This window comes from Cloeon dipterum, chromosome X (assembly GCF_949628265.1).
Source record: "Cloeon dipterum chromosome X, ieCloDipt1.1, whole genome shotgun sequence".
Lineage (NCBI taxonomy): Eukaryota > Metazoa > Arthropoda > Insecta > Ephemeroptera > Baetidae > Cloeon > Cloeon dipterum.
Genome location: NC_088790.1, coordinates 16,305,300 through 16,328,565, shown reverse-complemented (window position 1 = coordinate 16,328,565; position 23,266 = coordinate 16,305,300). Strand labels below are relative to the sequence as shown.

Genomic DNA, 23,266 nt, shown 5'->3' with positions numbered 1-23,266 from the left:
GATGCATTTTCTGGTCCCATCTATGACAAAAAATATATTTTTTTCAAATTCAAGTATTTTACTCTAGTGGACAATTTTCTTTCTTAGAGTTTTTTCTTTTAATGCTGTGAAATTTAGCATTCATTTTTGCCAATTTACTATTTTGAAAAGAACAACAATTTATCAGTAAACTGTTTATGTGAAAGCCGGGGCATCATAACTTTTAAGGACGTTTTAGCTTAAAATGTTATTAAATATTTTCTTAAACATTATCTTAAACATTTACTCAAGGGATTTTTAGGTGCAAAAAGCAACATTTCACTCTTGAATTTTGAATATTTTTATTGTCAGTAAATCAGAAAGGTATTGCAATAAAATACTAGCTTAAATTAAAAATCTTGTTCAGGAAATCTCACTACTAAATGTCTATTCCCCTTTGGTAAAGTACGCGAGCTGAAAGTCTCGGCTGACGTCACGGGGTTGTCGGGAGGGCTGCAGTTTGCGTGCGCAGCCACCCCTCACCAACTACGGCGGTATTCAGTGCAGCAAGTGCGGCGGCCGCTCCAGCATCCCCCTTGGCACATCCGCCCCCCTCGTGCGGGGGTGAGAGGAACGCACCGACCGACTCTAATGGCACATCACTTGGCGGCGTCTCTGCCGCACTGACGAGCCTCACCGTCGCATTTCCAAAGGTATGGATACCTGAGGGCACGGGACGAGAGAGTGATTGAGATTGACGGCGACCGCTTTGTTGTCCGAGGTAAGCAGCCGCGGCGGCGGCAGCACGCGCGGTCCGCCGCGTTAAAAATGTGCCGCCTCTCGCGCTCTGCGGCCAGCAGCTAATTTGCCCCGCCGGCAGGGAGGCAGGCATTTCAGTTCCAGCCCCCAACTCTCATGCAATCCGTGGCATTTAAATTTTCGGGATATACCAGGAAATATTTCCAGGGCGTTGAAGTTAAGCTTAATCTCCACGTTTCTTTTCATTCTCCATATTAATTTCATGGTAATTATAGAGTTAATTAAACCCGCAGAAACCCTTTAATATTTTATTCCATACGATCAAATCTCGGCACTTTAAATAAATATATAATTAAAATAAAAATTTGCTAGAAAAATTCACATTAGCCTCTGCTAACATTTATACTGTGGTGACATAATTTTGCAGTAGTTCTTCTATAAATTCAGCAAATTCCTATTCCGGCCGGTGGAATAAAAACAATACAAAATGCTGCTGCATCAATGGTTGCCACGCAGGGATCGATAATGACGTAATGTTGTGGGGGCTGATCCTCCGACTCATTCCGGCTCTCTCCGCGGTGCCGTCAACCCCGCGACCCGCACCGGCCCATCCACACTACGAACGTGTACGCGCGCTAGCACACACTCGGCGCTTATTGAGTGAGCTGCGCCCTTCCTCGTCTGCCTTTGCCTTTTAAAAGCGAGGGGTGGCATATGTGCAGGGAGGGCGCTAAACAAATAAATATCGGAACATGTATTCAGTAAATATTTGGATACATAATGTATAGTGTGCAGCATATTGTTTGGCTCTCAGGCACCGCGTCAAGGGGTGGCTTTTTGCTGATTGCACTCTACGCGGACCACAGTTAAAGCTATAAACGCCAAGTGTATGAACCTTTTATTTGTGAGAGTATTATTGTTAAATTAAACTCTAAATCAAATTGGAATTTAAGTGGGGTTTTACACAGGTTTACAAGTAAGAAAATGCTGCGTTGTAGGCTATAGCAAGTGTTTGTGAACCTGCACAGTGTGTAATAATAAAATCAGGACCGAAACAGTTTCATTTCAGAATTTGCTAGATAATTAAATGGTTTTTGTCAGTGGTTTTCCGCTGGATTTCGATTCTTCTTGTCACGATTTATCTAACAATGTGCAAAAATTGTTAGGTTAAATCGGTCTTAAGAGGATTCCAATGAACAGTAAGGAAATTTCCCTTAATCCCAATAAATCCTGATTTTCAATAGGGAGACAGTGCTCGCCGCTTGATTACATAGCATGCAAACTTTGGAGCCGATTCTTTCGCAAATTTAAATGTCAAATCCTGGAAAAATTGTAGATCTCTCCCAATTGTCGGAATTTGAAAATAAATTGTTTAACAGCTTTACTTTAAAAATTAATTCATAATTCTTTTTTTTTAAATTAATATAATGCAATTTAATTTAATTTGTCTATTTTTGACATTCATTTTTAGTGAGACAGAGTTGCGAAAAAACAATCAGAAGAAATGAATTGCGGTGAGATGCAAAAATCTGAGGGTCAGCAGCAGGCAGAGATGATGGCTATGCAGCAGCAGCAGCAGCAGCAACAACAACAGCAGCAGCAGCAGCAGCAACAGCAACAACAACAGCAGCAACAACAGTCTGTTGTCACGACCTCCGGGTGTGTCGTGAATCAGCCGCAGATGCAGACATTCCAAACCCTCCAGGTGAGAGAAAATTCTTAAAAAAATATTCCGTGCTTAAACAAGATTCTGTATGGCGCAGCTCCAGCAGCAGCCGCCACCCTCGACCACCCCCATGCCGAGCGCGTCCCCAATGACCATGCAAATGATGCCGCCGCAGCAACCGCAAATGCAGCAGTTCACCACGGCGGAGTGGCAAGGACAAAGAGTGAGTCGAGTAATACAATAAATTGGAACGGCGGTTCACTGTGCAAAATTTAGATCCAACTGGTTCCGCAGCAGCAAGGGCCGATGTACGTGCAGCAAGTTTATAACACCCCGAACGGCCAGCAGTTCTTGATCCCGGCAAACAATGTTATACACCACCCGGGACAACCATTGCAGGTATATAAATCATGAGATGCGCAGTCCCATAAATAGTTCAAATATTACGAGCATCGTGGTGGAAAATTTATAACAGAAAAAAGATTTTATCTCACAGATATACTCCAATTGAATATTTTTCTTTTAAAAAAGCTAAAATATTTATTTCGTTATTTGTTGTGTACTTTTTTGAGAAAAAGCACAGCCATAGTTTAAGGATTACGCTAGAAAAATTGTTAAAATTGCTAAATATTAATAAAAAAGATCTAGTTTCCTGAAAAATAAAAGATGCGTTTATTATCTACATTTCTAAAATTAAATCAATCATAAATTTCGAACCTAATGTGGGTTCAAAAATTATTTTTTTCGTGATTAATAATTTTTATTATCAGGTGATAACGACCGGGAAGCCAACCTTCCAGCCAGGGCCGATGACCCCGCAACTGATCACCCCTCAGGGGAAAACGATGGTGCAAGCAACCACCCCGACAGGCACCACGCAGTGCTACATTCCAGCCCAGCAAGCGTCTGGCAACCCCAATCAGACCCTGCTTATCAGCCACGTAGCTGCAAGCCAACAAGGCACGACGACCATCATGCCGCCACCCTCTCCGACGGCCAAGCAGCAAGATCAGCAGAAGGTATTTTGAGAGATGAAATATTGATAAATTTTCAAAAGATATTTAAATTTTATTTGATTTAGGCAAAAGTCATCCAGCAGACTCAAAACAAGCCGATGCAACAGCAGCAGCAACAAAACATGATCGTCCAGCAGCAGCCTCAGCAGATTATCACGCAGGCTATTCCAAATCAGCAGATTATCGGCAGTCCCATGCAAGTGGGTAGAATATTTCACCCCTCATAGAATTTAGCAAATTTAGATGATCTTTAAAAATTTGATGAGAAATCCACGTGATATTTTGATGGGGGTTTATGAGGCATTGGAAATTTTGACTCTGACCAATTTTACCTGAGAGGTGATGGTATTTGAGGTCTGAGGTCGGGGAAAAGTGTTCGGTTTCCCAGTTTATGAGTATTTAAAAAATCCCGGAGATAAAGAGTTAATTCTGGAAAGGGATATCAATATGAAATTTTCACCGCGCACCCTATTTGATTCTCAACAAATTTTTAATTTGCACAAAAATTTGTAGTTTAAAGGTGTCCTTTTTGAGAAATTATGATTTTTCAGTGTGTTAGCCCCCTGCGTTTTTTTCGATGTGCGTGACCAAAATGTAGCCCGTGAAATTCTTCACAAGCACACACCAAGTTTCATTTTGGTGCACTCGCTGAGGTTCCACTGCAATTTTTTTTATTTGGAGCTTGAAATCTGGCTCAGAACCGCTTTTTCCTATAAATACGCCTAATGTCGATGCAGTTCATTTCTTTGTTTTTAACATGGCACACTAACCAGACGTAAAGCGAACTTTTAAGGTCAGGTGGAACCTTCGGGCCTTACCCTAACTTTACCAGATGATAAATCAAACATAGGTCTCGTTTTGAAAATTCCGAGTTCAAATTTACTATCATAATTGGCTTAAGCCACTCCTAAATATAGCTATTTAAACAATTAGAAGAAATTTCTTAGAAGAAATTGAGCCGAATATATTGAGTGGGAATATCATATGCTTCAAAATTTCATTTTTGCTTATTTCATTTAGCTTATCTCTATCCGTACTTTTTTTAATTTTTTGGCTTTCTTGATATTAATTTATAATCTCTAATCTTAAGCACAAGAAAACAGTTTTAAAATATCCCTAAAAAATTTAAAGATCTACAACAAAAATTTAGCAAAATAAATTCGTTGCACTAAACGATATACTTAAATGGGAATTAAATTTCGCAAGAGGTTAAAATTAAAAAAAAAACATGTATTTACAGTGGCAGTCTTTTCCAAACCAAGGAGCCGTGTGGGCTCAGCCGACAGGGAACATGCCCATGAGTGCAGCGAGCATTAACACGACCTCAAGCCCGATTTTCATCCGGAGTACCCAGCCCGACGGCACACACGTTTACATCCAAAGCAACGCCATGCAACAGCAAATGCAGCAGCCACGTAAGTTATCAATCATTGGACCACTGAAACCACATCAATCAGGGCCATGCAGTGAAAATCGCCGGTTCTCGCTATAGTTTTCCTGTGTATTTTCCGCTTGCTTTAATTTTACCCAACGCCATAAATAACAATTCCTATAAAGGACCACGATTTAAAATTTCTGAGATTCTAGCAGGTTGAAAAATAATATTTTTATTGATTTGATTTTTCTGTTATGGAAAATACTGGAACAAAAAATGAATATATATTGAATATTCCGTAATTTTTTTAAAGAAATGGCAGCTCCGACGCAAATGGCCCAGCAACCCCAGCAGATGAAACCGGTCGTGGCTAAGCCTCCAGAGACCTCAAGCACCCCGCCAAACATCCAGCCGAAGGTGGTGCCGCAGAAGACACTGACTATCAGACCGTCAGCCGCGCCTATTCAACCAGCGAGTTCGACAGCTACCCAAACTTCTGTGGCGATAACAACAACAACCAAACCTGTGGTGATAGTAGAATGCATTTTCCGCACGAAAATCACACTCATTTGAAATCAGTCCAAGGTGAAGGTCAGGCCTGGACGTCCTGTCGGCACCAAGACTACTGACAACCAAATCAAGCCGCAAATAATGCAGCAGACCCAAACTACCCAACAGCACATCACTACTAGCGGCCAGCAAGTTGTTGTAAACAAGTAAGTATTTTTTAATAAAATTTCTTTATATATATATATATCTAAAAAAAATTGAAAAGACTTTTCTTTTTGGCACTGCTCATCATATGTAGTGATCCGTGTCATTTTGCTTAATTAATAAATTTTTAAATATATAACGTTTCTGTTTTTTATTATATTTTATTTTTAATAGAAACCTGGCAACATCTTAAATATTTTTTTTAGCAATTTTATTCTGGGATCTGGGACACGATTTAAATTTTTGATCTGATCACTTCAAAAAAATAATTTTTAATAATTTATTGGTGAGAGTAAAAAGCACAAAAATACCTTCTTCAATCTATATATGCATATAAAATAATAGCTACTGTTGTCATTGTTGTTGATTATTATTATTCTTGTTTATTCTTAGGTCAATTACAACCAAACACATAAAATATGAAAATATCAAATGATATAATTATATGTATAAAAATACACGTTAAGAAATTAATAAAAATAAGTTTTTCCAGAGTGCTGCTGCCGTCAAACAACCAACCAGTGCAGGTCGTGAATTCGGAATCGCCGAAAGCGGCGCCTAGTCAGCCTGCACAGATGATGACCAAGCTTCTGCCAGTGTCGCAGCCGCTGCAGTTCCTGCCGCAGTCGCTCACCATGCAGCAGCCGCAGAAGGAGGGCAACAAGACTGCGCTGCAGCCGGTGATGGCGCCTGTGGTGCCCATGCAGCCCATGGTGGCGGCCCCGGTGCTGCAGCCCGAGCAGCCGCAACAAGCAAAGGAGTCAGCTGCCGAAGTGGCGGTCACTGATGACTCGAGCAAGGACATGGAAGAGGCCGCCACCCCGGAGACTATCGACGAGGACGATGAGGACCTGGCCATCGACGAGAAGAGCAGGGAGAAACTCAAGGCCCTCGTCAAGCCCCAGGTGCTGACACATGTCATCGAGGGCTTTGTCATTCAAGAAGGTTGGTCTTCAATTTTTTTTAATTCACTCATGCTAAGTTATAAAATATTAAAATAATTTACAAAAAAATATGACTAAAGGGAGTGAAAAGCCACAGCTGAAAACAAAAAGAGAAATTAAGTTTTTTCCAGATTACGGGAATTATTATGCTCAAAGAAAAAAATAGAGCGTTTTGTGTCTTTCAAGAATGATTGTCCTTTCTCAAAATTTAATATTTTACAGCCGGTGAACCGTTCCCAACGACTACAACCCCAGAGGAGATGGCAACCTGCGAGTTTTGCAAGAAGACAGACGTGCGAACGAGGTTCAAGAAGTCGAAACGATTCTGCAGCTCGTCCTGCGCCAAGAGGTACAATCAGTTATTTCAGTCCTGGTATATATATATAGAACTTCATGCGTTTTTCCAGTTACAAGAGACAGAAAGAGGAGAAAGTCGGCGGAAAGAAGGCGCGATCTGCACATTCTGAGTCGTCAGGCGAGGAACTCGTCATCGATGAAACAACCACATCCTCAGCAAACCCCGAGAGCTCGCCTTCCCCTGCTACCACTCCGAGTGTCAATCCACAAGAATGGACGGTATGCGGAAATTTAGAGAGAGATTGAACAAATAATTTAAATTAAATTTCCAGGTGAAGGAAGTGTGCGACTTCATCCAGGTGCTGCCCGGATGCGCAGAGTACGTGGAGGACTTCTCAATGCAAGAGATCGATGGCCAGGCTCTGCTGCTCCTGAGGGCCGACCACCTGATGAGCGCCATGGGCATGAAACTAGGCCCGGCACTCAAGATTTGCGCCAAAATACAGCAGCTAAAGAATGGCATCGTAGACACCAGTTAAGGTGGAGTGTGGAAACGCGCGTAGAGTGGTTTAATTCTGGTCATGGACAATAATTATTTATTTGTGCACAAATTTTTTCAGTGTTATTTCTTTGAATGTTGCATTACTTTATAAAATGTTGTTTGATTGAAAAGTTTTGTTTGTGTAACGTCAGCTGTTACCAAGTGTTGATTTTTTATTAAGTCAAACAGCAGCATTTTCACTGCCAAAACAGCCATAATCCATGTACAAATTTTGCATTTCGAGATTATACGTACTTTGTGGAAACGGTAGCATTTAAGCGTGACAAATTTTTACAAGTCGTCGGTGTTATAATCAACTTTTGTAATGTGATCATTGTTCATAATAACTAGCAATTTTTTGTACTTTCTTAACTACAAAAATAAATGTAGCATGTACGTCTAACTATGTTTTTTTACAAGGGCACCTTGGTTTGTTCCGCTTTAGTTTTGCCTCAAATATGAAATTGAGAAATAATTATCACTAAAAATTTCCACTCTAGCTTCATTTCTAAGTTACAAAGCCGAACTTCAGTCTGACGTCTTATGGGGTTCACTATAAAAGGGGCAATTTATATTTAATCATGTCAAAATTAGGTTAAATTTCCTTAATGAGACAAATCGATTGATACGTAGCTTTTTATAAATTTTGCCAAATTCCCGTTTTTGCGCATGAATGAAATTTAAGGCTCCGCAACAAAAAAATTATGGAGACTTTCAAACAATAAAATTAAGAAATATTTAAAGGGTTTATCAAAAGTATATAAACTATTATAAAAACAAATTATTTTAAACTTTATTATCGTTAAATACCGTTTATCCTTTATCATTCAATAATAAAATTTTTAAGATGAACAAACTACAGCAAATTTTACACACTTTAAGAGTAAAATGTGAATTGATATTAAAAATATACGTTAGTGGCATCTAAAGTTGCAATTATTGTAAGATCTTCAAGAATTTGAAAGTAAAAAAATGACCCATCAATCGATTCATCACGTCACCAAGAATATATTTACTAAACATCATCATGATTGAAAAAACTTCTTCTTACCAAAGCATTTGTCCAGTCCGTAACTCAAAACCTAGGCTAGGTTGAAAATTTTGGGTTGATAGTTAAAATTAACATTTACGAGGCAAACAATTGCATATTAAGACAGAGTCATTTCAGGGTACCCTCATTAAAGCACTTATCTAATGCCCCATTCCTTTTAAAGGATACAATTTTGTAAATAGTCTTAGCATGACGCTAATAATAAAAAATCACAGAGATTAGTCTCTTAGTAAAATTATTGTTCAATCCGAAAATGTTTTTTGCGTGCCGCCTAACACAATATATCAAACCGATCAACGATGTAAATTGTGAATAAAGTAGTTATCCTAAGCAACATTTCCAAGTGCTTTGGCAATCATCATCTTTGCTATTTCCCTTTCATAAAGGTTGACAAGGACCCTAGTCAGTCTCATCTTGACAGACTCTTTGAGTTTGCTTTCGCTGGTTTGGAAAATGACCTTGTCTATCATGGTGGACGTGCACATCGGAACCATTGCCATCGACTTACTTGCGTCTTCATTGGCCAGTGCTGTTTTCAAAATGTCATGAATATCGTTGTACAGACTCTCTAGTCTGCAAGGATTTTTCATCAAAATAGCAGAGCACAAGCCCTGTACAAAGAATGTTCCTGAAAAGAAAAATTATTATAAGTGTGAAGGGTTTGTCTGGGTCTTGCTCACCCTTCTTTTCGTGTCTGAGGGAAGTCGTTCCAGGCACAGCAGATTGTAAAATGCAAATGTTCCTGATGCCCGTAGCATTATTGCAGCGATTTAATTCAATTGGAGCATCAGAGGCGATTTTCGTTTTACGAATAACCTCGAAGGGCTCTTTATCTGTAACATAACAAAGCTTTAACTCTCCTCCAGTGGGATCTAATTTTTATTTAACTTTTTCAAAGATAAGGAAAGTTGACTTATGATGTGTGCGATAAAATAATCTTTTTTCTGCTTGGTACCTGTTAGATTGATGCTTCCTTGGCATGCTTGGATGAAGTAAATTTTGGGTATCTTTGCGAGATGATTTTTGTCTTCCAGATTAAGTACAGTTATAAGTCTTTCCAAAGGGTAGCCCTCTCTGTCATCTTGATCAACACAGATGAATTGATCTAGAACCAACAAATTGTTAAAATATAATTTGAATTATTTTAAAGTTATTTAAGTAGTGCACCTTTAATACCATGGGCCAAAATGCAAACCACCAAACACTTGTGAATGACTGGTTTTAGGTAATCATTGAGAATTTCCTTCAACGTTTCATTAACCTTCGAAAACTTCAGATTGTTTTCAACTACAACGTCAAATCCAATTCTTGTGAAGGTTTCAACCAGTCTGTCCCTATCCAAATCGGTGCCAATGCGAGGTTTTGGGCTTCCCTTGGTGTACAATTTTTGGTTGATGATGATGCACAGGCCCGAGCGCATGGTAACACTTTTCTCTGAAAAAATTCATAGGCAAAAATTGTCGCAAATTCCTATAATATTGCACCACTGCTCTCACCTAACAACTTCTCCAGGTCATGTCTTTTCATATCAAGCAAAATGATTTTAACCTGGTTTTCATTCAGTTTCGCAATGTTGTTCTTCAGCAGATGTTCAAAAAAGATTTCTAGCTGCTCAGACCCATCCATAACGTCATTTTCGCTTAACTTCCTTTTGAAAATTTCCGTCTCCACCGGATTCAGTCCTTCAGCAATGAGGAAGAGTTTCTTCTTCCACAGACTGACTTTGATGCTAAATGTAGCGTTTCTTGGTTGGTACTTCTCTATAGCGTCAGCTTTATTCACTCCAAACTCATCTCTCAAACTTCTGTAATTGTTCGTAATGGCAAGGGCCTCTCTCAAGGCGTCAGGGTTTGGCGACTCTTCATCGTCATCAAGGCCAAGGACAAACTTCAACGAATTCTTGTGATGTTGTTTGAGTTTTTCTGTTGCCCTTATGTAGGCTGAGGTCGGTGTTGGCCCTCGGACTGTCGCCGGCTGGTGGTGATCGCTTAATAGGTTGTTCTCAATGCTAAGATGCCGCAATCCGCTGTCATCGCAAGCAATCTCGTTGGAATTCACAGGTTCTTCTGAATTTCCACCTTGTTGGGCGTCGCCGGTCATTTCAGAGTGTGCTGGTTGACATGAAAAAGATTTGTTTACATTAAGCACACTTTGTTTAAGACCACTTAAAACTGATACAAATAATCCCTAAAAATATTTTGCGAATATGGCTAATATGAAACAGAGTTCCACGATAAACAATCATATGATAGGTACATATATCTACACAAAAATGTTTTAATACAAATTCATACATCATAAGTTTGAATGATTGCTATCGCGGCACGTTTGACATTAAACTAAATTATGAAATAATTCGAAATATATCTACAAAATATTAGGCAAGCCCTTTACTTACAATGCAATTCTTTGCTGTTTTGTATCATACATCTATGTAAAATCTAATTTCTTATCCCTTTTATCTTTTCGTCCACGTTTGGCGAGAAGACAGCAGCAACAGTTCGATTAGGGGTGAGGGCGATCAGTGCCAGCAGTGTCCTTTGGTGGGCTCAGCAACTAGCTAATTCTTTTATGCACATATCTACTGTGACGTTTGATAGCAGACGTCTGTCGTTTTCCTGGAATTGTTTTGCTTTGATCATCCAATGACAGGAACATTCAATGCACCATTATTAATCCTCAGCCAATAGCGTAAAAGTAAAACCCTCAGTCTCAGTAACTCCGCACTAAAACAGATGATGATGAAGCAATGTTGCAAATTTTCTCGTGCAGGTTAAGTAAATAATAATAAGCAATAACAATTAGCGTTACAATACAAAAACTAGATGAGAGGGGTATCAAGTAAAATAAAATAAGGATCCCTTCATTTTTATCTTAAATTATGCTCCATATAATAAAACAAAGGGAAAATTAATACAATGAACCGATTGCGAGATGAAGTTTGGAAAGTAAATTTTTCCCGCCATAGTTTGAATACATCCGTCCTCTGGCTCCAACTAATGTAAAGCGCATGCGTTGAGCCCAAGTGTGATCTCATGGTGGGGCTCTGTCGATGATAACAAATAAATAGCCGTAGTAGTGTTTTTATCATTTCAGAGGAAGTAGTGGCTTTTTCATTCTATTTCCTCAAATGCATCTTTAAATTCAGTGAAAATGACGAAGTGGAAGCTGGTTTCTGAGCGGGATAAATATGGAATCGGTAATGATTTTGTACTTTATTGCGCCGACTATTTGGTGCTCTTAATTCGCTCGTGATTGTGGACCTCACATTATCAGCGTTATTAACTATTTTGACGTCCCTTCGCGGTGATGTAAAATGGATGTTGTTTTGAAGCCAGGATGTGCAGAGGGAACTCCCCTCTTGAGCAACAAATCGCAAATATTATATTGCATCCTGTGGTCCTGCGGAGAGCGTTTACTATCACTGTCCGTTTAAGCTCTGCTAATGCCTTACTGTTTCGAAACGATACTATCACACCCTGTTGACTCAACTCCACGCCCATGTTTACAGTATCAAAATAATCATTTTTCTAGCAATTTTCAACTTCAAAGAGAGGAACAAAGTTTGCCTGGAGCTTCAAGTTGGGGAAGCTGTGTACATTGTCAAGGAGAGTGGCGAATGGTACTTTGGCTGCACCGCCAAAAACAGAGACTCCTATGGAATATTTCCAAAGTCGTATGTTCAGATTCGTGAGAGTGTTGTCGACAAGTCAGGGTATGGAATCAGTTAACCATATTCTCAAAATGTTTGAAATCGTATTTTTCAACAGGCCCGTTGAGATGATAGTGCCAAATCATTCTCCAATAGTTTTGGAGATAACAGCAGTTCTCAGAGAATGGGGAGTTCTTTGGAAGAATCTCTATGTTGTACTATAATCAACCACTGGTATTTATCTTTTTTTTTAAATCAGATCGTTTTTAGTCACGTCACACAGAGTATGAAAAAATACAGAAGATGATGCTTGAGCTGATGAGGTGTCGCACAAAAATTCTCTCAGGAAACTTGCCTGTTGACGAAATCAAAGATATCAAGCATTTAGTCACCTCCAGAATTGATCTGGGGAACAAGTAAAATATTGTGATCTGTGCCCGCAAGAAATGGAAACTTAATCTTTGTTTCCAGCACCCTTGGGCTTGATATGGTTGTCAGGGATGATCAGGGGAACATTTTGAATCCTATGTTCACGTCAGCGATCCAGCTGTACATGTATCATGATTCGGCCACTAAGAGAATCAAGGTAATATTCTTTTTAAATAATTCATACGATTCCGTTTGGACAAATTTTAATTTGTATACTCTCCATTGTTAATTTTAATACATGTTTTCTTTTTATAGGGATCACAGGCAAAACCCAACAAAGTAGTCACCCATCACAGTCACATATTTTTCGTCTCAATTCGCAATTTTGTTTGCAAAATGACTGAGGACTCTGACTTACTAATGATGTTGTACGACGGTAAGGAGTGCAAGCCAATAACTGAGAATTACGTCGTCAGGTGGAGTAAAGAGGGATTAGCTCAAGACTTGGACCAAATCAACAATCTACGAGTTTTGTTTACTGTAGGATCTTTTGCCTCACTTTTTCTCCAAGATTGTAGCAATCTTTGTAGGATTTGGGCCAGCGTGATCTGCGGCGGGATAAAGTCTATCTTGTGTGCTACGTAGTCAGAATCGGAGCCATGGAGGCGAAAGAAACAGATGTGAAGCGGGCGTCTCAAATGCCTAGGAAGACACCCGCCCTGACTGACTGTATCAGACGCCCTTCAGGAGTGGCTGCGTTGGATGTCACTCTATACTTGAAAGGTGGCATTGAAACCAACGAGGATGCCCACATTTACGTGCCTTTTACTCCGTAAGTCAAATTGATAAGTTCAAAATCGGGCCCTTACTAAAAAGGCAACCCTGGTTACCTTCTGCTTTAACAAGCAAATTTTTTGTCTTCAACAATTTATGAATCCAGCATCATTTCAGAGTTACTAAGCTTAGCCATATGTCATCCAGTCATGACGAAATTTTGTGTGCAGACTCTCCTTCTCAAGATGAAACAATTGATATTTGATTTTTTAATTTTAGACTAAATCCATTAGCATTTTATTAAAAATGCATGATTACGACGCATTAAATGAAAATAAAATATTTTGAAAATTTCATTTGTGGTAGTTTATTAAACAGCATTGCAATATTTTGGCAATGCATCAAAATTTTGTAACTTTTTTTAATAATTATGGATAATTAAAAATAATGTTATGTAATTATTTAATTCAAAAAATATAAAGCTATAGAATCAACTCAAGCCACCGCTATAGTAAATTCTTTGAGAATTTTGAAAAGTAAAAAAAAAATAACTCTTAATATATCGATTCGTCTCGTCAAAGAGAGTCTGTAAACCAAAAATAATCACGATTGAATTATGTTAAATTTTAAACTTGTTTTAAAAGTTGGCTATTAAAAAATGTCCAGTCCATAACGCTAAAGCAATACTAGATTGAAAACTTTGGACTGGTGTTTCATATGAACATCACAAAAGTGAAAACATTTGAGGGAAAAATGTATTTCAATGCGGAATTTACCTAGGGATCCCTTGTATGTAAAGCAAAACCTTTAGGATTGAAAATAATATAATTTCATTGATTTTAAGCGAACGCCTGTCATTTAATTATTTAAATCTCTATAGCTGTGGTGACAAAGATAATTTGGATGGGACTTTGAAGAAAGTTTTAGCGGGGAAGGACGTGAACCCTAAGGACTTCAAAGGGCATGGATTGTGGGCTAGTTTTAAACTTTTGCACGGTGATTTAAAACAGGTAAATCAACTTTGAAGGACCTAAACTATTCGCTCTTTTTTTCTAAAATCCTTGTCGTAGGTTCGAGAAGAAAACCCTCACTTAGTTCTAGGATCTGTCGCAATTGCTCGGAAAATGGGATTTCCTGAAATAATCCTTCCTGGGGATGTGCGTAACGATTTGTACCTCACCATTGTCTCAGGAGAGTATTCAAGGGGCAGCAAGTCCACCGACAAGAATGTTGAAGTCACAGTCCGAGTGTGCAACGAGAAGGGACAGTCAATACCAGTAAGATTAGCCGTTTCTCACACGTTCGCATTTCTTAGTTTTGCCCTCAGGGTGTGATCATGATGGGCGCTGGTGCAGGTCCTCAAGATGAGTACAAATCGGTGGTTTACTACCACGAAGACAAGCCTAAGTGGTACGAGACCTTAAAAATCGCCATTCCTATTGATGAGTTCAAGTCGTGCCACATTAAGTTTTTCTTCAAACACAGGTCTTTATTTTAAAATCATCCTATTTGTCAAGTTCACCTCACAATTTTCTGTTGCAGATCTTCAAATGAAGCCAAAGACAAGTCAGAAAAAATGTATGCACTCTCCTATGTAAAACTGATGCAAGACAACGGCACAACTCTTCCCGATACTGTCCATGATGTTCTAGTTTACAAAGTGGACCATAAAAAATTTGACGAGAATGATATCGGTTATCTCAAGTTGCCATCGACCAAGAGCGAAATGACTGACGGACACAAGCCCCACAGTGCTGGTCTCTCCCTTAGCACCAAAGATTGCTTTACCATTCAGACTAACGTTTGCTCAACGAAACTAACACAAAATGGTAAAATTATTATATTAATTCTTTCCGAGAAGCAAAAATCACTGTTTGAATTCTACAGTGGATCTACTTGGCCTCCTGAAATGGGCTGGCCAGCCAGAAAAACTGCAGGACTGTCTTAAAGCACTTATGAAAGTCGACGGGGAGGAAATCGTGAAATTTTTACAAGATGTCCTTGATGCTTTGTTCAATATTCTCATGCAGAATTCAGACTCTGATGTGTATGATAAAATGGTTTTTGAGTGTTTGGTAAGGATCTTGAGCTTTTTTCTTGGGAAACAAATTGACCAACGTGAAATCCCCAGTTGCACATCATTAACCTTGTGTCGAGTGGCAAATACCAACACTTCCAGCCTGTCCTAGACTTGTACATCAAAGAGAGCTTCAGCGCAACGCTTGCATACCAGTATAACTTAACTTCTAAATCTGAAAGACTTGAACCTAATCTTCTTAATTACAGCAAACTGATGCAAGTCCTGAAGCAATACATCGACGAGGCGGATCAGGAAATAGCCAATCTGGATTCAGACATCCTTCACAGAGCCATGAAATCACTGCAGTACATCATGAAGTTCATTGTTCGCTCCAGGTTTCTTTACGCTGAGTGAGTTATAGATAAAGGTGTTCAATTTTTTTCAATTTACCCATTGTTACTGTTTTCAGGCTGAACGAAGGACGAGGTGGGGAGGATTTTGCGTATTCGTTGAGAGCCCTGTTGCAGAGCATGATCAACCTCATGAGCTACAACCACAAACATATTGTTGTCCACCAAGCCTCTTGCCTTAAGTATCTGCCAACCACGATTCCAGACATCCTCCAGGTCTTCAATGCCGCAGATCTAAGGTGGAGCTGAGTGCTTTGATTCCTTGCTTCCGGTTTCAAACTAAACATATTTTGCAGCCAAATGCTTCTTTCCATGATCTTCGCCCTGCAAGGCTCGAACCTTGCTACCCAGAAGATGTACACGCTCAAGGACATCGTTCTAAGTCAACTGTTCCTAGACCCAGAGTGTCGGTCCATTCTGCTTCCTAGCATCCTAAAGCAAGTTAGAGAAATGCTAGACAACAGCAACGAGGTATGCTCTTCACATTTTCGCTTCCTAATTCATTACTGAATCAGTTTTATTTTTCGCTGTAGATTTATTACGCTGCTTATTATAAGAAGGCATTGGTATAAAATTGCTTCATTTACTTGAATTGTCGCTTTTCGCTTTTGCCTGCTTGATTTTCAAGACGAGTATTTTGATTTTGCATGGAGAACACACGTGTTGCATCCCTGAAATTTGGATGATTTTTTAGTTTATTATCTTTCTCAACTAACCACACGTACTGGAATTTACATATTATCTCCATGATTAACAACCACAGGCTCGTTTTGGAATAGAGTCGAGAAACAGATCAAAAGCCAAGCTAGCCAAAGTACTTGGCGCTTTCCAAGAAAGTTTACTCGGTGACGGTGAATTTATTTTGGATGAGGTATGTGGTGCTCTGAAAAGCCTCTCCTCTCCTTCTAAAACCTCTTCCACTTCTATTAATTTGCATTACATGTGCTACTAACTGTGCACTAAATGTTAATCACAGTCAACTTGTAAAAATCAATTTTTCCTACAGCACATAACACCCTTTTCTTATAAATTTGACTAAACGCTGTCCAGTATTTTGATCTTCTACCCAATGGTTTGCTACATTTTTTGCTCTCTCACCACAGATGGCAATGTGCGTCCAAATTTTGAGTGACCTTATGGAGCTGCTTTTCCAAAAGAAAGCCGGCCAGACATTGGACGACATCACTATGATAATGCAAACAGTTTTGAGAACTGTGATCCAAACCACCATCAGACTTCCGCGACAAAACGAACTGACTGTAGGGCTCTTCTTGTAAAACGCTGTTGCATTGCTAATTTTTATATCCCGTTTAGAAATCGCTAGTGACTGTTATGATCGCTATTTTCCGGCAAATGACCCCCAATCATTTTGAGCAATATTTTGAACATTTCCACACGCGGACCGATCTTCTCGACTTTTTGATGGAAATACTGTCAGCCTTCAAGGACCTAGTCTCGATTCCTGTCTATCCGAGAGACTGGTGCGACATGATCATGCTCCAGAACAGGTTTGTTTGTTTCTTGTCCCAAAACTTGTCTGAAATTGAGAATTCTTCAAACAGTGTCATCCTGAAGTCGTTAAGATTCTTTTCGCACACGATCCGCGACTACTTCACCAATCCGTTCGAGCAACAAGTTTGGAGTAACTTCTTCTACTGTGCAATCGCATTCCTCACTCAACCGGCCCTGCAGTTGGACAATTTTTCTGCTAACAAACGGGCCAGAATCGTCAGTCGTTACAAGGACATGCGGCGCGAAACGGCTTTTGAGATACGCGCCATGTGGTTTAATCTAGGTTAGTTGTAACGTGCTTAATTGAGACTTTTATTTGATTGTTTGAGTACAGGATCACAGAAAATCCAGTTCATCCCGAATCTGATTGGTCCAATCTTGGAAATGACCATGATACCTGAAGTCGAGCTGCGCAAAGCAACGATTCCGATATTTTTCGACATGATGCAGTGCGAGTTTTATTCTTCTAAAAGCTTGGATGACAGCACCCTTCGCGTAGAGACCAAAAAGGATTCATCGCAAATAAAGGCCAACTTTTGCCGGGTGAGAAATTGAACCTCGCAATTGTGCTATAGCATTACAGTTCTGTTACGTGTAGTTTGAGGATGAGATGGTCGCCAAACTGGACAGCCAGGTCGAAGGCGGCAAAGGAGATCACCAGTACAAAGACTTGTTCAACCAGATTCTCATGAGCCTGAGCAAAAATCACGCCACAATGAGCACTCAGGTAGAGCAACACTCAAAACGGATTTATTGTCTGCTAAACCCCAGTCTTTCAGGGCCAACATTTTGTCGAAACCATGACCAAACTCATGGAGTGCCTTCTTGAATACAGAACTGTAGTGACTGACGAGAACAAAGAAAACCGAATGAGCTGCACTGTGAATGTCCTGGTAAAATATTAATCTCGCAATTACATCCTGGTATTAAAATCCTAATTTTTTAGAACTTCTACAATCAAATCAACCGCAAGGAAATGTACATTCGCTATGTCAACAAACTATTTGATTTGCATTTGGAATGCGACAATTTCACTGAAGCTGCGTACACTTTGAAGCTGCATAGCAAACTGCTAATGTGGTCAAACAACAAAATCTCCTTTCTACTCAGAAGCAGCCGCTATCCAGAACACAGTACACACCGAGAGCTCAAAGAAAGAATTTACTACGATATTATAGATAACTTTGACAAGGGAAAGGTTAGTTCCCTGCTCATTTCTCAAAATGCAAAAAATATTAATTTGTGAATTACTTTGTACCCACAGATGTGGGAGTGTGCTTTGGAAGTGTGCAAGGAGCTAGTCATTCAATATGAAAAGGAAACTTACGACTATGTTAAGCTTGGCTCCCTACACCAGAGAATGGCGGAGTTCTACCAGAAAATCATTGAGCAGATCCGTCCGGAACCAGAGTATTTTAGAGTTGCTTTTTACGGCCGTGGCTACCCTGCTTTCCTGCAAAATAAGGTTTGATTCCCCTAATTTGACAAAATTCTAAACGGTGCCCAATAAATTGCTACTGCCTATACAAATCAAATTACGCAGATCATGACTTTATCTTAAATAACTATCAGTTTGCGTGAAAATTTAAATTTAAAATATAAATTAAATTGGCAATGAATTACGTTCAGAAGATTGCGCTGAATATTAACAACTTCTGATCAATCAAAATTATTTTCAACCATTTTTGTTTCCTCACTTTATATAATAAATAATATAATACCTTACAGTTGCTATTAAATGAGTAATTTTGGGTCATAGGATGATTTTGTTTTATTACACAATGAGCTTTTTTTAAGAAAGAATGACTTTATAAGGACTTCCTCCCATGCTGTGGGAAAACCTGTACATGATCATCTCATCTAGTGCTCATGAGTAATATCTATTATTTATTCTTAGGTTTACGTGTATCGAGGCAAGGAATATGAACGCCTCACTGACTTCTCTAGTCGGATCCTTCTCCAGTTTCCAAATGCGGAACTAATGAATAAACTGGTGCCCCCTGGAGAAGAAATCACTGAGTCGGACAAGCAATGTAGGAAATATTATGCTTTATTTGTTCTCATGGTGTATATTTCCGTTTGTTTTTCCGATACAGACCTGCAGATAAACAAAATTGATCCAGTCATGGATGACAAGAACTACAACTTCTCAGGAAAGAATATCAACGAGTCGATTCTGAAGTTCTACAAGGTGAATGAGGTGCGGAAGTTTCGCTTCTCACGGCCTATCCACCGAGGGCCACGTGACCCAGACAACGAGTTTGCCAGTTTGTGGTTAGCTCGCACCGTGCTGACCACAGAGCAGTCATTCCCTGGAATCCTGCATTGGTTCCCCGTTGACAGCTCTGACACGCACTACCTCAGCCCCATCGAAAATGCCATTGAAGACATGGAGGCCAGCATCAAAGTCTCTATTACCTTAGCAACTTATCTTTTGTGTAGTAATAATAATTTCTTTCGCAGAGTTTGAGAGACTTGATTGTCTACCACGCTAACAACCCAAGTCAACCATGCCAAAACTTAAGTATGAAACTCAATGGAGTGGTTGAGCCAGCCGTCAATGGCGGCATCAAGAAGTACGAAAAAGCCTTTTTCAACACGGACTTCATGGATGCCAATCCTGATCAGCAGCCTGGGGTGATCAAGTTGAAAGATCTGATGGCAAGTCAGATACCAGTCATAGAGGTAGGCCTTCAGCTGCACCAGCGCCTCGTCCCAGACAACATGCTGCCCTTCCATCAAAAGGTTGAGGAGCAGTTTGTCATCCTGAAGAATGAAGTCGAGTCAAAATACGGAATAAGGGTATGTATACACAATCTATGGAAAAATAAATATGTTTATGGTTGATTGGTTATTTGAAAATTTGCTCATTCAAGTTAAATTCCTATGACAAAGCTTGTTAAAATAATTTTTTAATATCCAAAGGGTCTTTTTGTCCTAAGAAGCTCAACAACTTATAATTGAAGTTGAAATGGGACATATTCTGGTTATTTTTCTCCAAAATAGAGGTTAATCTACTCCTCTTGAGAATTTGGCTCTTCTTAAAGTTCCCTTTACAGCTGACCTCGTTTTATATCTTGACCCCAGGTAAATTTTAGATAGTGAATATAATTATTGTGAAAATTGTAGACATGTGAGCCTAAGCTTGAGCAGCTGCTTGCAACCGCACCGGTGATCCGCCGACAATTTTCCCGCAACTCAACAGTCAATGAGCTGCCAAGCCGCCTGTCGGACGCGAGTCTCGCCGGAGAGTAAGTGATCATTCTGTTTTGTGTTTGAAAACTCTCCACAGCAGGCATGTTGAGATAAAAAAGAAAGCTTCACGTAGTCTGCGACTGCTCAATGTCATATAGCTTCAGTGCCCTCGATGTGCATGTCTCATTATCATTCTCTTTTGTGGCTTTGGCTCACGCAGGGTTGGTGCTGGCATCACAATCAGTGTCACTAATGCCCAGGGTGGAGGCTTAACGGCTAGTGGTGGCCAGGTTGCCGCCACGCAAAGGTCGCGAGTATCCAGTCTCACCAGGTCAAATCTTAAAAATCTAACCAACTTTGATTTCACCAAGAGCTTTACCAACCTCCACTCTGGCACTCTCGGCAGGTACGTTGCACGGGTTTGCTTTATTGATTCAACATCTTATGTGTGCATGGTTCACGCAGATGGTGAAGGTTTTGAAACTGAAAAATAGCATTTTCACCATTGATTATCAAATCAGGTGGCTATTAGGCCTCGAAATTTTGGAATCATTTGATCAATATTTCTTAATTCAGGCCCGTCGTACTGTGTTCGCAGTAGCGGCTCTCAGAACACCTCGGCTGGAGTACTAACCAACTCTTCAGTGGCTTCTGTCTCGTCAACTAAACACAGTTCCTACAATCTCTTTTCTTTCCTTAACAACCACCTGGGCAATAACTAACCCCATCCAAACTTCTTATCTTCTCTTCCTCTTCAATCTGCTTTGTCAAAAGGGTAATTTCGGTTCATTCTTTTTTGCATGTGTGGCTGCCTATGTTTGTGATTAAAGTTGAACTGCTAATTTACATTTGTAGCTTGTTTTTTTACTTGAATGTGTGTCACCTTTGTTGCTTTCAACCAGCTGTGATGCATGCTGCAAATAATGTTGTCGTTGAAACGCAGGAACTCAAGCTTAAAGTCCGCGACGCCTGTACAAAAAATTTTCCCGCGCAATTCGGCAACGTCTGCGTCGCCAAGCAAGAGAGAAAAGAAGAGAGACAAAGACAAAGCTCGCAGGAAGACATCTACCTCGACCCTAAGCATCCCCATGTCGCCAGGAACGCAATGGTACACTGACAATGAAAGTTCGTCTCCTCTGCAGTCTTCCACTCCTCTGAACAATGCCTCTCCCCCGGTCTTTGAACTGAGGCAGGAATTGACCCCAAAAAGACCTCTAAGGTAACTATAGTTCAAAGATAATTTATGGGTCTCAGCAGATTTAATGTTTTAGATCCGAAATCGAGAAGGAGAAGAGGCTGAGTCGGCCTAACAGCGGATCTTTCTCCTCAATGCGATTTTCTACACTAAGCTTGTCTCACAGCAGGAACGGCTCTAATCGCGATTCTGTCGGTATGCACGCGCCTTAATCCTTGATGTTTGACGGTTCGGTAATACGATGGATTTGTGTATGCAGTGACCACAGACTCCACAGCAAGTGAAGACGACATCAACATTCCACCCCCACTTCCAGTCAAGCAGCGGGAAGTTGAGCCTGACTACTGCAATTTGCCAGACGAGGATGATATCGCTCTCAAAAAGCCACCATTGCCCAACAACTTTTCTCGAATGGCCAAGAAAAAGGTGAATTCCTTTCTAGCAAACTGAAAAAGATGGCAGAGGATTAAATAAAGAATGATTTTTGCTTTTATTCTATTTTGACAACATTACTTGCCAAATTGCCTCTCACAAGAAAACCATAAAAAATTCATTACAGATTTTGGGATGTACGTTCAAGAGCCGATTTGCTACTCGCTTCATTGCACCTTGGTTTCTGTCTTTTTCGTGTTTTTGAGTTTGAAGAATGAGTGTCTAAAGCAACCCACTATATCCTCAGCTTTAAACACCGTTTAATCCCCTCCCCCTTTCCTTTCGAGAGTTCGCTACAGTTTTCACAACCAGTTTGACTTGGACAATTTTAAACAATCTTCTATCACTTTTGCAGCCTCCGCCCCCAGAGCCAGACGACGATGATGCGCGGCCCCCAACACCTCCGCCGAAGAAGCCGGTCACGAAATTCTTAACTGACAACTTTTGACCGTACTGCCGAGTAATATTAGTCAAGTCCCTAGTCGCAACCTAGGATATTATTATTGACAAGTGCTAAATGGTGCCAAAAGCAGTATTTCTCAGTACACTACTGTGATTTTCATCGAGAATTGTTGTTTTCAAATTGGTGCTAAAACTGCTACTCCTAAGACTAAATTTCCTGCCAAAGTTTAGAATGTTACACAAAGAGCATCTAGGACATTTCTAGTACAGACAGAGCCACGTTCTTGTATATTGCAAATAATTTTTGCTCGGCCTTTCTTCGTCACACTCCACTTTTCTATATTATGTCTTCCGTCTTCCGCAATGTGAGAATTAGTCATTGTGAACTTGTTTTCGTCAGAATTCAATGGACTAGTGTAGCGTTTTACATTGACAAGTTGGAATCTTGCAACTTTTTCCTCGTAACCAGTTTTATTTGTTTTATACCAAAGTTTTTAATTCATGGATTTTGATAAATTTGACCAGCACAATTGTCCATTAATTTTTGACGTGCACAGGCACAGTGGTTTCAACAAACAATTACGTACTTTTTGCTGCCATTTATTGCACAAATTAATACAAGAGTTGGTTATAAAACTGTTAGCGTATCTTAATTTATTTAGTGATTTTTGAATTACAATATTATCGGTTATACAGTGTTGTTGATGATTGAAGAAAATTCTTAATATTATATAATATGTAGCTATTAACACTACATTGACAAAGTTCAATAAACGCATCCCCTAGAGAGGACCAAATAGCATACTATCATACTCTGTATCTGTCATTACGATTGTGCAATTAGTTTACAATAATTCCATAGTTTTGAAATGTATAATAATTTTAAATAATGTGCTATAATCATGTACGCTTTCAGCTCTGCATTGACGGTGTTAAAAATGAGACAATATATATATGCTTTTTCAAAAAACTCACTTTTTGATT

General features: G+C 39.7%; 3 protein-coding genes across 12 annotated transcripts; 2 read left to right on the top strand and 1 right to left on the bottom strand.

Annotated features, from left to right (window-relative positions):
- The first annotated feature begins 509 nt into the window (after nucleotides 1-509).
- LOC135946626 (polyhomeotic-proximal chromatin protein-like) lies at nucleotides 510-7,673 on the top strand. Its single transcript, XM_065494928.1, has 13 exons — nucleotides 510-739; nucleotides 2,189-2,422; nucleotides 2,481-2,606; nucleotides 2,660-2,782; nucleotides 3,154-3,402; nucleotides 3,465-3,599; nucleotides 4,640-4,814; nucleotides 5,088-5,302; nucleotides 5,354-5,490; nucleotides 5,973-6,433; nucleotides 6,655-6,781; nucleotides 6,840-7,008; nucleotides 7,062-7,673. The coding sequence occupies exons 2-13, from the start codon at nucleotides 2,222-2,224 to the stop codon at nucleotides 7,266-7,268; spliced, it is 2,325 nt and encodes a 774-aa protein (XP_065351000.1). The 5' UTR covers nucleotides 510-739; nucleotides 2,189-2,221; the 3' UTR covers nucleotides 7,269-7,673.
- LOC135946627 (caspase a-like) lies at nucleotides 7,403-10,941 on the bottom strand. Its single transcript, XM_065494929.1, has 6 exons — nucleotides 10,720-10,941; nucleotides 9,818-10,432; nucleotides 9,489-9,755; nucleotides 9,277-9,426; nucleotides 9,002-9,154; nucleotides 7,403-8,949 (listed from the first exon to the last, which is right to left on the bottom strand). The coding sequence occupies exons 1-6, from the start codon at nucleotides 10,745-10,747 to the stop codon at nucleotides 8,648-8,650; spliced, it is 1,515 nt and encodes a 504-aa protein (XP_065351001.1). The 5' UTR covers nucleotides 10,748-10,941; the 3' UTR covers nucleotides 7,403-8,647.
- A 402-nt stretch (nucleotides 10,942-11,343) lies between these two features.
- On the top strand, nucleotides 11,344-23,250 carry mbc (myoblast city). Of its 10 annotated transcripts, none has more exons than XM_065494919.1 (34): nucleotides 11,344-11,520; nucleotides 11,856-12,036; nucleotides 12,092-12,188; nucleotides 12,244-12,389; nucleotides 12,445-12,559; nucleotides 12,658-12,882; nucleotides 12,933-13,174; nucleotides 13,997-14,126; nucleotides 14,187-14,393; nucleotides 14,444-14,601; nucleotides 14,659-14,945; nucleotides 15,004-15,191; nucleotides 15,248-15,348; nucleotides 15,403-15,546; nucleotides 15,606-15,785; nucleotides 15,843-16,017; nucleotides 16,310-16,417; nucleotides 16,650-16,805; nucleotides 16,861-17,054; nucleotides 17,109-17,341; nucleotides 17,393-17,601; nucleotides 17,657-17,785; nucleotides 17,838-17,951; nucleotides 18,005-18,256; nucleotides 18,323-18,523; nucleotides 18,956-19,091; nucleotides 19,155-19,465; nucleotides 19,522-19,860; nucleotides 20,188-20,309; nucleotides 20,474-20,659; nucleotides 21,197-21,472; nucleotides 21,525-21,643; nucleotides 21,708-21,874; nucleotides 22,008-22,176. In XM_065494919.1, exons 1-34 carry the CDS (start codon nucleotides 11,475-11,477, stop codon nucleotides 22,083-22,085), a joined length of 5,952 nt encoding a protein of 1,983 aa, XP_065350991.1. In that variant the 5' UTR covers nucleotides 11,344-11,474; the 3' UTR covers nucleotides 22,086-22,176. The 10 variants fall into 10 exon arrangements, 9 of the variants coding, with proteins under 9 accessions (XP_065350991.1, XP_065350996.1, XP_065350995.1 ...); XM_065494918.1 differs by lacking the exon at nucleotides 22,008-22,176 and adding an exon at nucleotides 22,236-23,250 and having other exon boundaries at nucleotides 11,345-11,520; XM_065494920.1 differs by lacking the exons at nucleotides 16,310-16,417; nucleotides 22,008-22,176 and adding exons at nucleotides 16,080-16,112; nucleotides 22,236-23,250 and having other exon boundaries at nucleotides 11,345-11,520.
- Nucleotides 23,251-23,266: the final 16 nt, after the last annotated feature.

Coding starts and splice junctions, on each gene's coding strand:
- LOC135946626 (XM_065494928.1), top strand. CDS start 2,222: ATGAATTGCGGTGAGATGCAAAAATCTGAGGGTCAGCAGCAGGCAGAG. Junction 2,607..2,659: donor CGGAGTGGCAAGGACAAAGA/GTGAGTCGAGTA, acceptor TGCAAAATTTAG/ATCCAACTGGTTCCGCAGCA. Junction 7,009..7,061: donor TCAATCCACAAGAATGGACG/GTATGCGGAAAT, acceptor TTAAATTTCCAG/GTGAAGGAAGTGTGCGACTT.
- LOC135946627 (XM_065494929.1), bottom strand. CDS start 10,747: ATGATACAAAACAGCAAAGAATTGCATT. Junction 9,756..9,817: donor TGACCTGGAGAAGTTGTTAG/GTGAGAGCAGTG, acceptor GAATTTTTTCAG/AGAAAAGTGTTACCATGCGC. Junction 8,950..9,001: donor CCTCAGACACGAAAAGAAGG/GTGAGCAAGACC, acceptor TTTTCTTTTCAG/GAACATTCTTTGTACAGGGC.
- mbc (XM_065494918.1), top strand. CDS start 11,475: ATGACGAAGTGGAAGCTGGTTTCTGAGCGGGATAAATATGGAATCG. Junction 12,037..12,091: donor AGTGTTGTCGACAAGTCAGG/GTATGGAATCAG, acceptor ATTTTTCAACAG/GCCCGTTGAGATGATAGTGC. Junction 21,473..21,524: donor ACCCCAAAAAGACCTCTAAG/GTAACTATAGTT, acceptor TTAATGTTTTAG/ATCCGAAATCGAGAAGGAGA.